This window comes from Penicillium diatomitis, assembly GCF_028827545.1.
Source record: "Penicillium diatomitis strain IBT 30728 chromosome Unknown utg000005l_segment0_segment0, whole genome shotgun sequence".
Taxonomy (NCBI): domain Eukaryota; kingdom Fungi; phylum Ascomycota; class Eurotiomycetes; order Eurotiales; family Aspergillaceae; genus Penicillium; species Penicillium diatomitis.
In genome coordinates, this window is record NW_026623177.1 from 3,422,380 (window position 1) to 3,438,739 (window position 16,360).

General features: G+C 50.6%; 5 protein-coding genes across 5 annotated transcripts; 3 read left to right on the forward strand and 2 right to left on the reverse strand.

The window, feature by feature from the left end:
- Positions 1-1,444: 1,444 nt before the first annotated feature.
- N7539_005606 (putative polyadenylation factor subunit CstF64) lies at positions 1,445-2,399 on the reverse strand (the record flags this gene model as incomplete). The annotated part of the gene is made up of 2 exons (XM_056935208.1): positions 1,445-2,286; positions 2,348-2,399. The coding sequence occupies 2 exons, from the start codon at positions 2,397-2,399 to the stop codon at positions 1,445-1,447; spliced, it is 894 nt and encodes a 297-aa protein (XP_056790402.1).
- A 199-nt stretch (positions 2,400-2,598) lies between these two features.
- Positions 2,599-3,702, forward strand: N7539_005607 (prohibitin subunit PHB2; the record flags this gene model as incomplete). The annotated part of the gene is made up of 4 exons (XM_056935209.1): positions 2,599-2,767; positions 2,825-2,893; positions 2,957-3,312; positions 3,379-3,702. The coding sequence occupies 4 exons, from the start codon at positions 2,599-2,601 to the stop codon at positions 3,700-3,702; spliced, it is 918 nt and encodes a 305-aa protein (XP_056790403.1).
- A 1,398-nt stretch (positions 3,703-5,100) lies between these two features.
- Positions 5,101-6,381, forward strand: rmt2 (protein-arginine N5-methyltransferase; the record flags this gene model as incomplete). The annotated part of the gene is made up of 1 exon (XM_056935210.1): positions 5,101-6,381. The coding sequence occupies one exon, from the start codon at positions 5,101-5,103 to the stop codon at positions 6,379-6,381; it is 1,281 nt and encodes a 426-aa protein (XP_056790404.1).
- A 492-nt stretch (positions 6,382-6,873) lies between these two features.
- Positions 6,874-10,691, reverse strand: N7539_005609 (putative DUF221 domain protein; the record flags this gene model as incomplete). The annotated part of the gene is made up of 3 exons (XM_056935211.1): positions 6,874-7,901; positions 7,982-10,446; positions 10,516-10,691. 3 exons carry the CDS (start codon positions 10,689-10,691, stop codon positions 6,874-6,876), a joined length of 3,669 nt encoding a protein of 1,222 aa, XP_056790405.1.
- A 1,276-nt stretch (positions 10,692-11,967) lies between these two features.
- Positions 11,968-15,170, forward strand: N7539_005610 (MCM DNA helicase complex subunit MCM4; the record flags this gene model as incomplete). The annotated part of the gene is made up of 5 exons (XM_056935212.1): positions 11,968-12,163; positions 12,256-13,107; positions 13,168-13,239; positions 13,314-14,503; positions 14,580-15,170. The coding sequence occupies 5 exons, from the start codon at positions 11,968-11,970 to the stop codon at positions 15,168-15,170; spliced, it is 2,901 nt and encodes a 966-aa protein (XP_056790406.1).
- Positions 15,171-16,360: the final 1,190 nt, after the last annotated feature.

Below are 16,360 nucleotides of genomic sequence, written 5' to 3' on the forward strand. Positions count from 1 at the left end.
TAAGTCACGACAATTGTTTGTTTACACTGGGCCTACTCAGTGATCTCTGAGCCTCTGGTCTAGGCAGAATTTATTATTACTTATCCCCTCACGCTCTCACAGAATCTTCCGCACTTGGTGCTTCACGTTTCCTCCTTGTTTGTTGTCGCACTCTATCATTGCTTCTGCGTCGTGAATATCTACCTCATTGGCAGACTCGCCTTCTATTGGGATTGGTTACCCGGTTGCGAGCACTATATTAGATGACACGATATTTTAGTATCAGGTAGTACAGAATGAGTTCGTGAGCACCGAATTGTCTTATCAGCGTTCATCTAATTTGTTTCTCATCAACTTCGCCAGATCGAAAATGCCATTGTCCTCACGTCTCGTCTTAAACTTGTCCTGTTAACAGTAAGATTGAAGCCTACAGTATGACTGAATACTATTACGGTCCTTTTGCTTGATATTTACCTGAGCGACTGCATTACCACCTTGAAATGAAAGTGCTCGTTGTGGATTTTCTTCCCATCCTTTGTCTTCTCCTTATGCCGTCTGTTATTTCAGCGTCTAGTGCTTGTGATATTTTACTACTTTGCTTTGGCGGCCTTCTTGGGTCGACAACAGATGGACGCACTGATTATACATGAGGGGAATCTGAAATTCTGCTATGAGGATTTCTCGTATCCCCCTATATATAGCGAGCGAGTGACCCTCATTAACCATCGCTTTGTGCTTATTCATTGAGGGCAATGCAGAATTAAGTTGAAAATCAAAATGCAGAGCCACCGGTCGTCGTTCAGAACAATTTGGTCGCACGACTCATCTATAATGCTGAAACTTTGTAAGTCATCTATACTCGGCTTTGAACACTGATTAAGGCATGAACATAAAGCTTCTGCTGGAGCAGGTTACTCGGCTGGGACACATACCTATAGGTGGTCTGAAACGTTCATTCAAAGTGTGTAGAGCACATTGCCTTTTGAATTCCACTGAACGATGTAGGTCAGGACCTAAGATTCCTGTGTGAAGCCAATGTGGCCACACCATGTGCTTAAGTAATATCTCTTTCATGAGACGTCGTAGTATGCGGTAATGCATCTTACTGCAGTGTCTAGTAGAGATCAAAGATACACGGGCATGGACATATTACATATCCAATAACGGATCACAAAGAGGTGCAGTGGAACAGCTTATACAGCTTGACGTTAAAAAGCTAAATTGTCTGTCTTGCGAGCTTCGAAGTGAAAATGGGGGTTTTTTTCAATGGTAGAAGTTCTCTGATAGCTATGATACGCTGTATGGGAATCCGATGAAATATGTTTTGAAACCAGTACGCCTTCGTTTACGCCGCGAACCCGGGTAAGACATCGTGAGTGGAAAATCATCCGATGTCTTTATGAATTATGCAAGACAAAAGACCAGAGAGAAAGGCCAATTTGACCGGCGCGTGATGGACACGGGATCATCGCATACCGCCCTGCATCAGTTGTTGGCGCAATAGCATGATTTGACTACGCTCCATTGGGGGAAGAGCATCAATCGCAGACTGTGGCATGCTGAGCACCTGCTGTAACAACTCATCCTGGCCCGGCACCTGAGGTGGGGCAGCCTGAGTAGGTGGCGGTGGAGGAGCATATGGACCACCGGCCACAGGAGGTGTCCCCATCTGTCCCGGAACACCATACTGTTGGTATTGAGGAGCCACCTGGGGAGGTACTTGAGGAGTAGATTGTGTCTGGGCCGCCTGCTCCACGATGGACCCCAACACCTGATATTCCACCAGGTTCATGAGCAGCAGAGCTTGGAATATGGCGTAAGCAAGCTGAGGAGCTTGGCGGAGGAGTTCCGTGGCTCGGATTGGATCGGCCACAGCGAGAGCTTTCATTTGTGTAAGGACGTCAAGGAGCTGATTTGGGGGAAGAGATGCGAGCGTTTGTGAGATCGCATTAGGGCAGTCGAGGTGAGGCGGGACATCGACGCCTGGAGGCAATGGAGGAAGCGGAGCGGCACCGGGAATCTGCTGCATTTGTGGTATGGAGTCTTGCTCCATCGATTGTGTCTGTTGGGAATAGTCCGCGGGCACAGAGTCCTTCTCATTGTTGTGAGGCCAGTCCACCCGAATCTTGCGACCCATAATCTCATAGTCATTCAAATTCCGCACGGCCGAGGCTGCTGCATCGGCATCCGCAAAGTCTGCGAATCCATAACCCTTAGGCTTGCCAGTCTCGGGGTTCATCATCAGGCGAAACTTGGTGACTGTGCCAGCTGTACTGAGAATGTCTTTCACCTGTTCCTCGGTGAGGTCTAAGTGATTGGTTAGCAAATCAAAGCCTATTTCAAGAGCCTCTGTCAATTTGAAACTTACTGTAGGGAATGTTTCCCAGAAACACACTCTTTCCTGAGCGATCGGGCGCCATGACTGCAATCCTTGAGAGCTGATAGTAGGGGCGCTGTTGCGTAGATTCAAGATTGAAGCTGTTGCGAAGCTGCGCAGAAGCGCGCAGGAAGATCGGCGATTCTGCCGGACATTCGGTGTGACCGCCTGTCAGTCGACCTTCTTCGTACTCCCTTCCGCATCCACTCCGTCTGCATACCTTCAAATACAAGTCTTCCGATATGTCTCAGAATCAACGAGAGGCTTGGGAGCGACTGCAGCTTATGCTGCAAAGGCGCAAGGGTGGTTTTGGAGGGATGCCCTCTGGTGGCCGCGGCGGTGGCATGGGCCTCGCTGGTCTCGTCCTGCTCGGTGTTGGCAGCTGGGCCATCTCGAACTCGCTGTTCAACGGTACGTCAAGTCATTAGTGACCAAGCGAAGTTCTCACTTACTAAATAATCTGTCTAGTTGATGGTGGTCACCGTGCCATCAAGTACTCCCGTGTTGGTGGTGTGAAGAAGGAAATCTATAGCGAAGGTATGTCATCCCCACCCGATCGCGCCGAGGAGCTTCGGACTAACCGGTCAAACACATTTGCAGGAACTCACTTCCGGATTCCTTGGATCGAGACTCCCATCGTCTACGACGTGCGCGCTAAGCCTCGCAATATTGCCTCCTTGACCGGAACGAAGGATTTGCAGATGGTTAATATCACATGTCGTGTTCTGTCCCGCCCACGAGTCGATGCCTTGCCACAAATTTACCGAACGTTGGGACAGGATTTCGATGAGCGTGTGCTGCCATCGATTGTGAACGAGGTCCTGAAAAGCGTTGTTGCGCAATTCAACGCCAGCCAGCTGATCACCCAGCGTGAGAATGTTGCCCGACTGGTCCGGGAGAACCTGGCTCGCCGTGCGGCACGATTCAACATTGCTCTGGATGATGTTTCCCTGACGGTATGCGTTGCTTTATCCGTCATCTTTTGGACTTGACACGGTACTGATCATTATTCGAATGTCTAGCATCTGACTTTCTCTCCCGAATTCACCGCTGCTGTCGAAGCTAAACAGGTCGCCCAGCAGGACGCTCAACGTGCCGCCTTCGTTGTCGACAAGGCTCGTCAGGAGAAGCAGGCCTTTATCGTTCGCGCTCAGGGTGAGGCTCGCTCCGCCGAGCTGATCGGTGACGCCATCAAGAAGAGCAAGAGTTACATTGAGCTTCGGAAGATTGAGAACGCGCGCCAGATCGCTCAGATTCTGCAGGAGGCCGGGGGCAAGAACAAGCTGTATCTGGACTCCCAGGGCTTGGGTCTGAACGTCAACACGCCGAATGAGGACATCAAATAAATGGAATTAATTGGGGCGCTGGAGTAGCGAATTGTGTACAAATAGCTTATTTAGTCGCAGTCAGGCAATGCGATCTCTTCTCTTGAATTTGCAAGTATAAGTCTCTGTCCAAGGTCATTGATTGAGTTGTTGCCATCATCAATGAGAGATTAAGCAGGTATTTCGACCATTTTTGACGAGACATCTTCCAATCCAGCCAGCCAGCTTAAAGATTATGCCCCGAGATAGTTGACAAAGGCACCTACCTCCGTGCAGGCGTCTCGGGAACGGGTTTGACTTGATTCAACTTGTGGACAATTCCGATCATGTATGATCAATTCATGGGCAGACTTCCACCTCATGAGCAAGGACCAAACAAATGCTCGTGGACGCTTACCTGTATCTTGCTACACTTCCATTCGTTCATATCAGGTTGTTGAGGAGTAGGTTACTAAAAAGAGCTCGAATACATATATTTTGAACCTCTCAATGTGACTGACTCCAATGACTCTTCAAATATGCCTCCAATGATTCATTTGTATAGTGATATAGGTAGGTAGGTACACATGTAGCACGGTAGCCTTGGATGATAACATGGATTTCCCGTCAGCATAATATATTCACGCGTATCCATGTCATGTACCTGGGTGTCCCCAGGTTGTCTACTGTACCTCGCTAGGACCGAAACAGTAAGGTCAATTGATGTATTTATTACGGGTGTCGTTTCGAAGGTGTTTGACCCTCAAAGAAAAATACCATTCCGCCTCTACTTTTCGACTCAACACTTCAAAATTTCCAAGTCAGCTATCTAGTATCTACCCATCCTGTGTAATCAAATCAATCACCAGCCCTATAAAATTACTTCTTAAACTTAGTCCTTGATAATTTCATAGCACCTTAATTAGATATATAATATCCCTGTATAAATAATAGTGCTGAAGTATAGAGAATCTTCGAATGAGTATTGATGTTCTTGGTCGGGAAGTAAGTAGGCGGTAAGGAGCAGCAGAAAATGGTTCCGTCTCTTGGCAATTACAGCATCGATACAGGATGACAGAACAGTACAGAACAGTCACGTGAAGAATAGAGTTTAGTCTTTCCACTCTGATCCTAGCGAAGTGGACAACCCAAGGACACCTCTTGTACCGGACACCTAGGCGGGTGTATACTTGAAAGACGATTGCGGGGGCCGTTTTAGCGCTGAGCGGAGTTAAGATCTGGAATTTGACCCCACCCAAACTTTTTTTCGCATCAACATCTTTTACTTTCGCAGCTTCCTGTTCTGCAGCTTAAGATTTTCCAGCTCTTGAGAGGATATGTCAAAGTACGCGGTGAAACTGTCCTATATTGACTCAGTCAACTCTTCAATCTCAGAACCCCCATTGACGTGCTTTTCGCTATAGAGGTCATTCTGCAAAGATGACCGACGCTGCCACGAACGATCCTCAAATCCATTTGACGGAGATCGACGTCGACCTAGATGTCCAAGAAATCCTCCTCGCTGCGTCTCAACATGATATCGCTAAACTCCGCCGTCTTTGTCGCACAGAATCATCGCTGCCCGACGCGGCAAATGTGAAAGATTCAGAGACAGGCTATACACCTCTTCACGCAGCCATTGCGGCCTGCGAGGCGGACGAAGATGAGACGACGAATGTTGATGCATCAAGATTGGACAAGAGCTTGTTGAATTCTGCCGCAGAGACTGTGAGATTCCTGCTACAGGAGGGCGCTATCTGGAATGATCTCGATAACAAGAATGAGACACCCGGGTGCTTGGCGAGGCGCATTGGGGCGTTTGAGCTGTACGAGTTGATCGTGGACGCTGGTGTTCGCGCAGAGATGCTGATGAACCGGCTAGACGAGTACGACGTTCTCTCGGACGATGATGACGAGGAAGCGGAAGAGGGAGAGGGAGATGCAGACAAGGGAACAGCACGAACGTCGGAAGACAGGCTGGCCGAAGACGACTCAGCGCCCGAGCTTGTGGAAGTCACGACAGAACAGACCAATACATCTGACAATGCCCTGGTGAACCCAGAGGTAGAGAATCGGGGCTATCTTTCATCATCACTCTCAATCAACAATGATCGCATCCTCGATTCTGACCACAACGGTGTGATGATGCGCTGGGAAAGCGATATCATGCTCAAATCCGCCAAGGCACTGCTTCCTCGTCCCGGTCTCAAAGTGCTCAACATCGGACACGGAATGGGTATCGTGGATGGCTTCTTCCAAGATCAAGCCCCCGCCGAGCATCATATCGTGGAGGCTCATCCCTCCGTATTGGCCGACATGAAAGCGAAAGGGTGGGATACCAAGTCCGGCGTGACTATTCACCAAGGGCGTTGGCAAGACGTTCTTCCGGGTCTGGTCGCAGAGGGTGCCACATTTGACGCGATCTACTATGATACTTTTGCCGAGTCATACGCTGATTTTAGGGAGTTTTTCTCTGAGCAAGTCATCGGTTTGCTTGAGCAAGAGGGCAAGTGGGGATTCTTCAACGGAATGGGCGCTGACCGTCAAATTTCCTACGATGTGTATCAAAAGGTCGCTGAGATGGACTTGTTTGAAGCTGGTTTTGATGTTGAATGGGAGGATATCCCTGTACCCAAACTTGAGGGTGAGTGGGAAGGTGTAAGACGGGCATACTGGGTTGTCGATAATTATCGATTGCCGCTGTGTCGCTTCATGGATTAAAACATCAAAGATAAGTCGTGCTCGACTGCCCTTCTTTTGGCCTCAGTCAGACAAGCAATGAATGGACCGCTTCCACAAGTGAACCCTTCCCCCTTAGGGTGCACACTGTACAGAATACTGAAGGTCTTATACTTGCGCGGCAATCTGGAACTGCGATCAGGGTACTTGAACCCAGACACTACGTTTCGGCAACTCTAGAGATTCAAAGTAATACTTGGCAGTGCACAAGGTAGTGACCGTTTCACAACACCAACACATCTCATCAAGGTTTGGAAAAACTGGCTCAGCTCTTCTCACGCGATGAAGGTAAGAGTCTATGGGAAATGAAAACAGAGTAAATGGCCTAGACTTCGGACCTTGCAATGAGGAACGGAATTTGCCACATTCTAGGTACTGAGAAACGGTAAAGCAAGCGGCGCTGACATCAAGAAAGCATGAGCCTATGGTATGTGAAAGTAGGAAAGAAGTGTTGTCGTGAATCGTGCGCTAGAATTACAATTGAATCAAATCGACCTCCGAGAAATCCGGAGGACTTCGACTGAAGATGGTACGGCCTTTCCCATCAAGGGCCTGATACTCATTACTGATCCAGATGTGTTTGCTGAATCGTTGTGTGCGATACACTTCGTCATCACTGATGCCGAGATCGTCTCGTGGAATCCAAATCACGGGTCTCTTTGCTCGCAGTGCTTCATGCTGGAATGCACGTTGCACTAGCTGGTCACGCTCATCCGGAGTGAGATCCTCGAGTTCATCATGGATGCCAGCGAAAAGAGCATGGCCCTTGTTGTTCGTAGCAGGCCCTTGCGCTTCGGTGTCATGTGCCATTCTTTCCCTAAGTGCCTTTAGTGTCGGATTTGGACCCGCTGAATCGATGCCGAAGAACTTCGATCGTCGATTAGGCGATCGCTCAGCCCAGGACGATTGCTTTGTTGTAGATCTTGTTGGGGTGTTAAGTCCCGAATCTTGACGCTTCCAGTCCTCACGCTCTGATTCTAGATTCCTCAACTCAATGTTCTCTGCATCATGATCCCGGCTGCGTTGTTCCCGCTCGCCTTTGGCGAGACGATGCTCTAAACTTTGATCCGCGTCCTCCTCTTCATCATCCGCAGCAAGGCCGAGACGGGTGAGTTGGGCCCTGTGGAACTCCTGATCACGCTTCACCGCATCATCCTCAAGAGTGATGGGCAAATAACGAATGAGAGGCCCAAATGCTTCGTTTAGGAGAATTTGGAATCCGATAGTGAGAATCAGAATGATGATCATCACGATGGCCTGACCCTTGCATGCAACGGCTCCTTGGGTATCTCGAACGAGGAAGAAGAGACCAATTAGGCAGACTTCCATGAAGTACAAGCCCGTGAATAGCTGATTGATAGCCCGTGGAAACAGCAGACCACCGGTGTCGAAGCGGAATTTCGTAACGTATAACGTGTTGTATCGGTAAACAAACCAGAAGAGACTGAATGTGATAATGTTGAAAACCATGATCAGAGGCGCCACGACAGAGTAGATCAGACCTGAGTCATTTGAGCAAAAGTTAGATACTGTGACCCGATGATAGAAAAGAGCAAGGAAAGCTCAAAACACCGAGACTTACCAATACAGGCGAGAGTTGTGTAAAGAGGGAAGAATGTGCCCCATTGCACCTGGTTGAGATTTGTTGTTCGAGCCCATTTGGATCTAGCAGTCGAGTCCAAGATTGGAGCGAGAATGAACCAGCTGATGAGGCTAACAATTTGCACCAGTGCACCAGCACTCACAGACATGGCTTGCAGAATCATGTACGAGAAGAAATAATTGCTAGACCGCGGGATATTGGTGGCTAGCAGTTCCGGCCAGCTGGTCACATTTGTTACGTTGTTGAGAATGGTCGAGGCACTGGAGGCGATTGTGACAACAAGGAACAGCTGCACAAATAGAAAGGCAAAGTAGTAATTCTGAACGGTCAGCTCGATAGCCATGCCTGTATGCAGCCCTTGAGTCTTGCTCAAGAATCGCAATATGAGGGGGAGCAAGGCAACCAGAATAGCCAGGAAGAGCGCAGGCAAAATACCCTGAATCGCTGAGATGAGCCACTGAGGCAGGTTACCGAGCCAGGCAAGCCAGCTGAATTTGCCCTCCAGGTAGGACAATTGTGACAAAAGCCCAGTGAAAGCGACGGGGAAGGCCCATCCAAGCACCATGCCAATAACCAGAGTAATAATGCCAAAGGTGCGGAGGTAGCGTTCCCACCATTTCATCGACATGTTATCCCAAATCACGTCATCCGGCGAAATTTCGACGATCCGGGGTGCCATTTGCTTCGGGACGTGGTGAGCGACAGACTGACAAGCCATATGTGCGGCTACCTGGTGATTGAACTGGATGAACGCCGAATTCATCAACGGGAACCTTTCAGGATGTTGTTGATCGATCTCAATCTCGAGATTTAGGCGAGCCAACTCCTTCCGACAGTGATCAATTGTGTTGACTTTTTTGCCTATCAGCCACAGCGAGGGCATCCATTTCCAGCCAAAGATCGGCAACCGATGAGTGGCTTGGTCTTTCTCTTTGATGTATTGTTTCCACAAAGGCTCTCCATAATCCTCTTGATCAAAATTCTCGTTGTAAGCGATTGGATATTCTTCACCCGGTAGTTTGTCTCCTTCCTTGTGGGCTTCGCGCGATTCATCATTGTTCTTGCCGGTTTCTTTTCCACCAGGTCGATCACCAAATGTGTCTTGAGTGGGCGTCTCAAGTGCGGTAAGAGGAAACTCGTCAGGCTCGGGACCTGATTTCTTCGAGTGTATAGAGAGATGGGATGACATGCGATCCTTCCACGATGGCCGTTTCTGAGGCACGGGTCTATCATCCCGACATAAGCTCTCATCTTGGCCTTCAAGACGTGTCTGCGACGGCGCTGTAGAAGGCCGCTGTTCCAATGGCACCTCTTGCAGCTGCGGTTGAATCTGAGTTCCAGGTGTACGTCCGCGGGACGGCACATCGACATCAAGCGTGTCCACAAGGCCACCACCATTACGCGTTAACGTGCTATCGAAACCCGCCTCGACCTTTTTGAGTCCACCGACCATTGACTTGCCCAGTTTTCCAACACTGTGTCCAACCAGATCGGCCGCCGCAACCGCAACCGCCGGATCAAAAACGCCTCGGCCACTGCGAGACTCATCCGATTCGCCGCGCTTCTGCGTGTTGTGATGGTGATGCAATGTCTCACGCAAAGTGCGAGCCTGATGGGGATCGCCAGAGCTGATACCAGGCCCCATTGCCATTTGAGTCGCTCGCTGGTCAGTTGCTGCCTTTTCATTATTCTTCGCCTCTTTCGTGCTTTTCCCTGCCTTCTTCGCCTCGGCTTTCGCTCTTTTCAGTGCCGCATTTTTGCACTTGATGATCAATTCGGTTTCAGCTGCTTCCAACTGGAGAGCGAGATCGTTGCGCTCCTTCACCTTTTCATTCAAGTCATCGAAGTTGCGGTTGATCCAGATGTTTCGTACACCGCCGGGGAAGACGTCAAACAGCTGGTCCAAGGCCTCAATCGTCAACCAGCTATGGGGAATTGCAGTCACAAGAACGGTTGTGGCAGACGCTCGGAGTCGATGTTGCGGTGATGTCAGGTAAGCCTGGCGCATTCGAATATAGCCACGAAGTTCGTCGAAGAAGATTGCGCAGACGTAGCAGATCAAGATCACTGCCAGAACACAATGGGCCCAATAGCGACTAGTGTGTTCAGGCTTGACATTCCCCCACGCTAGTTGATCGAGACCGGTGACATTCCATCGATCACCCGTTGGCGTTCCAGTCGCGGAGTTTGTTCCATTCTGATACGAGGTATCCTTACCTCCTACACGGTTGAGTGGCAGAAGGATCGGCAAGATCAAAAATCCCATGGGAATGAATATTTTCAGAAGCATTCGTAGGAAGCGGAGGAAGAAATAGGCATCCAGACCACATTTCTGAATGAATTCCGAACTCGAAGTTCGAAATACTGGTCCGACCCATCTAAACAGACCTGGCGGAGAGGGCTCAGTGCGTTCGCGGTCCGGGACTAAGTATGTTCGGGGTTGGCTGCATCTATTAGCTTGCGCTTTGCAGTCGCGGTGCACCTCCTCCTAGCTAGTTGTGTTCGAAACCTACTAGATTCGTGTCAATTTGCTCTTGAGGAGCATAAACAGCAGAAGTTCGACGGCAAAAACAACCGTAGCCGTCGCCAGCGAGGCCAAGAAAGTCTTGAGCGAGACACCATGGTCCAACTTGCCATTACCGCCCGCATTGCTCAACGCATCTCCCAGGCTATTGCTGTTGGAAGACATGGCAAGCGAGCTTCCTCTTGCGCGGTCAAATTAAAAGTTGAATACTGCGAGGGCCGGGATGGGACACCAGTGCTGGGCGGACCAGCGCTTCGCTGAGCACCCACTCGACGGTTTGACAGCAGCTGGAAGTGAACAGACAAGTCTCCGAGGCTGTGTAGGCACTGGGGCAGAGTTTGGCAGACACCCGATCCGTAGATAGCGGCCCGAGGACTAGAAGTTGGACAGAACTCGCACACGTGAGGATTGAAGAGGAAAGCAAATGTTGAGACGGAAACTGAGCAACAAAGAAGATCGGCACCACGACTTTCTTGGTGTCTCCGCTCAAAGACCAGCGTGGAGACCGGTCGGGAAATTTGGATCCTTCAAAGTCAGCGCCTTATGCGAATGAGTGTCGCGCTTGTCAACTCAGCACAGGTGCACAATGACAACAGTGGCTGGTGCACAAATTGACGCCCAGCGCCTTGAAGCTTCCCCGCGAAGTTGCTTGGAAAGGGAATGATTGGAGGACGTGTGGACTTGCCGATCGATATGAGGATGACATCAGGCGTCTGGTGAAACAGCCAAAGCAGAACCCGAGCGGCTAAAGAGGAGAATGCATGTACTCAACGGCAACAGAGACCGAGGAAAGACATAGACTGAGCAACTTGATGAGCGAGACCCTACCTCCAGTATGGCTGTACTGTCTCCGACGTTGAGCTCGACTCATAACCCAATGTATAGATGTCATACCAATCTTTCTTTCGCACGACGCTACTCTACCCAGGCAGTTGCGCTTTGACAACCAAGAAAACCAAGGTGGATAAAAAAGGGGAAGAACAGCGCCACGGCTAGTCCACATTAGGAAGGCAATGGATCCCAAGGGGTTCTCTCCATTCAACGTGGCGGTGGGACCGGCTCTGACACACCGTACCGCCTCAACGTCACGTGATAGTGGCTTTGCTATCAATTCAACGTCACATGACCTTTGCCGTAGCAACGCGTCGAGAACGATCAGGAACCACTTAACGCGCTGTCACGTCCCGCTGCACGCGTCCCACTTGGAAAAAACCGAGCTTTTACCACCCCGTTCACCAAAGTCCCGAAACTCCGCCTAGCAGTCTTTACCCCCTCCCTCCACTGTGACGGTCCCCTTCAAACCCACTTTCCACGAAATAACTTTTCGTTCCCAGCAAAGAACATCTTCGTCATGTCGTCGCCGACAGCGCGGAGGACGCGCGCATCTAATCAGTCATCGATACCGTTGAGGTCGTCCCGAGAACCCCCTAGCAGTCCCACAATGCGAGAACATACGCCTCGTGCGGCGCAGGCGCTGGCTGCTGAGCGCAATGTCCCGTCGTCGTCGCCTGCAGCATATCAATCATCCTCGCCTGTGCGGCATCAAAGCGCAGCGACGCCAGATATTCGAATGGGTGACATGAGCTCACAGGTTGATGATGGGGACCGAACACCGCGAGCCAATCCGGGAATCAGAGGTATGCTAGCGAAACCCTCAATGTTTTGTCTTCCTCACTGCTGCACTGTAATTCATTGATCGAAGGGCGCACTTAATGCTGACACTGTAAAGACTCATCTCCCATCAGCTATATCGCAAGCTCCAGTCCAGCTCGCGGTCTGGGACGATCCGAAATTCGTTCCGATATCCGTTCTGATGCCCTCAGCACCAGCAGTAGACTGTTCGTTTCACCTAGCGGTGGCCGCCGCGGGCCTCGGCGAAGTGATTTGCACTCCAGTGGTTTGAATTCAACTCCCACTCGTCGTAACCGCCTGTTCGTCGGGCCCAATGGCATGCCTGCCGGTGATAATGCTCCACGATCCGATGCAACCTTCTCCAACATCAATCCTGGTACCTCCGAGGCCGAGGCCATGGCTGGAAACTCTACCCGTGTGATTTGGGGTACCAATGTCTCCATTCACGATTCCATGTCTGCTTTCAAAAATTTCCTGTACAACTTTGCGACCAAATACCGTCTCTGGGCCGAGGGAGCATCCGAAAGCGAGGTCCGCATTATGGGCGAAGCGGCAGAGAAGAGGGAATACATTACAATGATGAACGATATGCGGCGACTAGGCCTGACGACTTTCAATCTTGATTGCAAGAATTTGAAGGCCTATCCTCTTACACAGAAGCTCTGGCATCAGCTGCTCGCTTACCCGCAAGAGATTGTGCCCCTGATGGACCAAGCTGTGAAGGACGTGATGGTGGACCTGGCGTTAAAGGAAATGGATGCATTGCGGTCAGACATGCAGCGAGGTGGCCAGTCGCGAGATCGCCACGGCCAGTCTATTCTTACATCAGACGGTGTTGGTCCAACCGCCGATGTGCCCGATCTTGTTCAAGAAGTTGAAAGTGTCAACTATAAGGTCTTGCCGTTCGGTTTGGATCAAACCATCAACATGAGAGATTTGGATCCAGCTGGTGAGTGATAAGAGAATATTTGTTCGCTGTTCGAGTTCAGCGCAGACTAACTTCTTGCAGACATGGATAAGCTTGTCAGTATCAAGGGTCTCGTCATCCGAACAACTCCTGTCATTCCAGATATGAAAGATGGTATGTCACACATCACTTGTCGGCCCAATACTTTGGCATGATGTTGGCCGAGCACGTACTGATCCACTTTGTAGCTTTCTTCCGCTGCAGCGTATGCAGTTATGGAGTGACTGTGGAGATTGACCGTGGTCGAATTGCCGAACCCACTGTTTGTCTTCGTGATTCATGCAAGTCCAAGAACTCCATGCAGCTGATCCATAATCGCTGCAGCTTTTCCGACAAGCAAGTCATCAAACTCCAAGAGACCCCAGACAATGTTCCAGATGGCCAGACGCCGCACTCAGTCTCGCTTTGCGTCTATGACGAATTGGTTGATGTGTGCAAGGCTGGTGATCGTGTCGAGGTGACCGGTATCTTTCGCTGTAATCCAATGCGTGTCAGCGCTCGCCAGCGATCACAGAAGTCACTTTTCAAGACCTATATCGATGTTTTGCATATTCAGAAAGTCGACCGAAAGAAGATGGGCATTGACGTGTCCACCATTGAGCAAGAAATGTCCGAGCAGGCTGCTGAGGCTGACCAGGCTCGCAAGATTTCAGCTGAGGAGGAGGAGAAGATTCGACGCACTGCATCACGGCCCGATATTTACGAGTTGCTGTCTCGATCATTGGCGCCTAGCATCTACGAGGCCGACGATGTGAAGAAAGGTATTCTCTTGCAAATGTTCGGTGGAACCAACAAAACATTCCAAAAAGGTGGCAACCCGCGATACCGTGGTGATATCAACATCCTGCTTTGTGGTGACCCCTCGACGGCCAAGTCTCAGCTTCTCCGCTATGTGCACAAAATTGCGCCTCGTGGTGTCTACACCAGCGGCAAAGGTTCCTCAGCCGTTGGTTTGACGGCCTACGTCACCCGGGACCCGGAAACGAAGCAGATGGTTTTGGAATCTGGTGCTCTGGTCTTGTCCGATGGAGGCACTTGCTGCATCGATGAGTTTGACAAGATGAACGAAGCGACTCGGTCTGTTCTTCACGAAGTCATGGAGCAGCAGACTGTGTCCATCGCAAAGGCTGGCATCATCACCACTCTCAACGCCCGAACTTCCATTTTGGCATCCGCCAATCCCATTGGTAGTCGCTACAATCCCAAGTTGCCTGTACCGCAAAACATCGACCTGCCTCCGACTTTGCTGTCCCGTTTCGACCTGGTGTATCTAGTTCTGGATCGTGTGGACGAAAATGAAGATCGCCGTCTGGCCAAGCACTTGGTTGGCATGTATCTGGAAGATACCCCAGAGAACGCCGCCTTGGAAGAGGTGCTGGTAAGTTGTCATAGCTTGTCCCAACACCTGAATTTGAGCTTCAACCCACTAATTACTTTCTTTCTTTGATTTGCAGCCGATCGAGTTCCTCACCGCGTACATCACCTACGCGAAGACCCGTATCCATCCTGTCCTCACACCCGAAGCGGGTGCAGCGCTATCGGATGCTTACGTGGCTATGCGCCAGCTTGGCGATGACATCCGTGCGTCGGAGCGTCGTATCACTGCCACCACTCGTCAGTTGGAGTCTATGATTCGTCTCTCCGAAGCGCACGCGCGTATGCGCCTCTCGCCTGAAGTGACTGTCGCTGATGTTGAGGAGGCGGTACGTCTGATCCGTTCGGCCATCAAGCAGGCGGCTACCGACTCGCGCACTGGCTTGATCGATATGGGCTTGTTGACCGAGGGCACAAGTGCTAGCGAGCGACGACTGCGAGAGGACCTCAAGCGGGCTGTGCTGGCACGGCTCGACGATCGCGGGGGTGTGGCCGGCACCGCTGTGCGTTGGAGTGATCTCTTCCGCGACATGAGCGAGTCCAGCGACATTGCGTTGGATCATCATCAATTCTCCGACGCTGTACGCTCGCTGGAAGCCGAGGGTGCGGTTCACGTGTCTGGTGAGGGCGCTCGTCGCAGCATTCGCCGCTCTGCAACTGGTCTTGCTTGAGAGGTCTTGGTTCTTGGTTAAGATGTGAAAGTGAATGATAGCTACTTTATTATGAAGGGAAGCTGATGTGGCTTTGGGTATCACTGCTCACTGTCGTGGGAGCTTTCCGCGCCCAGCTGTTGATGGAACCCTTTCCTTGTCGTACAATCTTTCTCATACGATGTGATGATCGTCGGGGCTGCATGTCAAAGCAACCAGTATAGGTTCTGGGGGTGGTCTTCTGTTGGGAATTTGTTCCTCTACGCTAATTGGCGACGGCGTTGGTCTCGTAATATAATCATATTATCCTTTACACATCTACAGGGATCACACGTAGGAAACAAGCCCAGTTACACAATTTTCCCCTTCCTTTCTCGATTGCTGATAACCTCGCTCTCGATGACTGCGAAGCTACAGATCACGTCGATCAGATAAAGTAAGTCATTATCGTGTGTTTCGGCGCAGCCCTCAGTCGCGTGCCAACCTTCCGCATCAGGCTACCATGATCGGCGATCTCTGCCGAATTGAGTTTGGCCGGAGCATGGAACGTACTGCATGGAAGCCCACTCCTGTAGTCGCATCGGGTCATGGAATTCGAATATGTTTCTTTCCCTCTACTCATGCGGCCGGACTGGATGTACTGTTCGAAAGGAGGCTCTATCGTCGACGAGCTCCCTGACTTGGGAGTGTTTATTGTTGTCCGAGGCTTCTGACCTCCTACCGACTCACTTGAGGCTACTTGAAAGGTCGAAATTGCCCCCGTTCTTTTGGGACTGGTGGTCCCCCTTGTCACACAGCTCGTGTGTATTCAGACATCTGCTGGAAGTCCCCATCATTCTCTATTGCGACTTTGACGCGTGTGACTAGAATCGGCCACTGCCTGCCAACTCTGGAAGCTACTGCAGTAGTAGTAGTGCCGTGATCTGCACAGGCAGCATCGTCCCGTCCAGCTAAACAGCGTCGATGAGTATGAAACTGGGCCTTGGGTCTATGCCCCAAAAAGGTGTGTTTGGTTGATTTTAGTCTGAGGTAAAGTGGACCCGGACCCCCTCCCCCCGGCAGCGCGAGTTTTCGCGAGTCAGTTTTAGACGAGGCGGAAAATATGGAAAGCTATGTCAACACTCAGCCGAGGACTCGTGTCCAGTCTGGACTTTAAAGGGATTCGATTTGGTTAGAGTGGAAATGAGAGTGGATGAGGTTGGCGGGTGGCG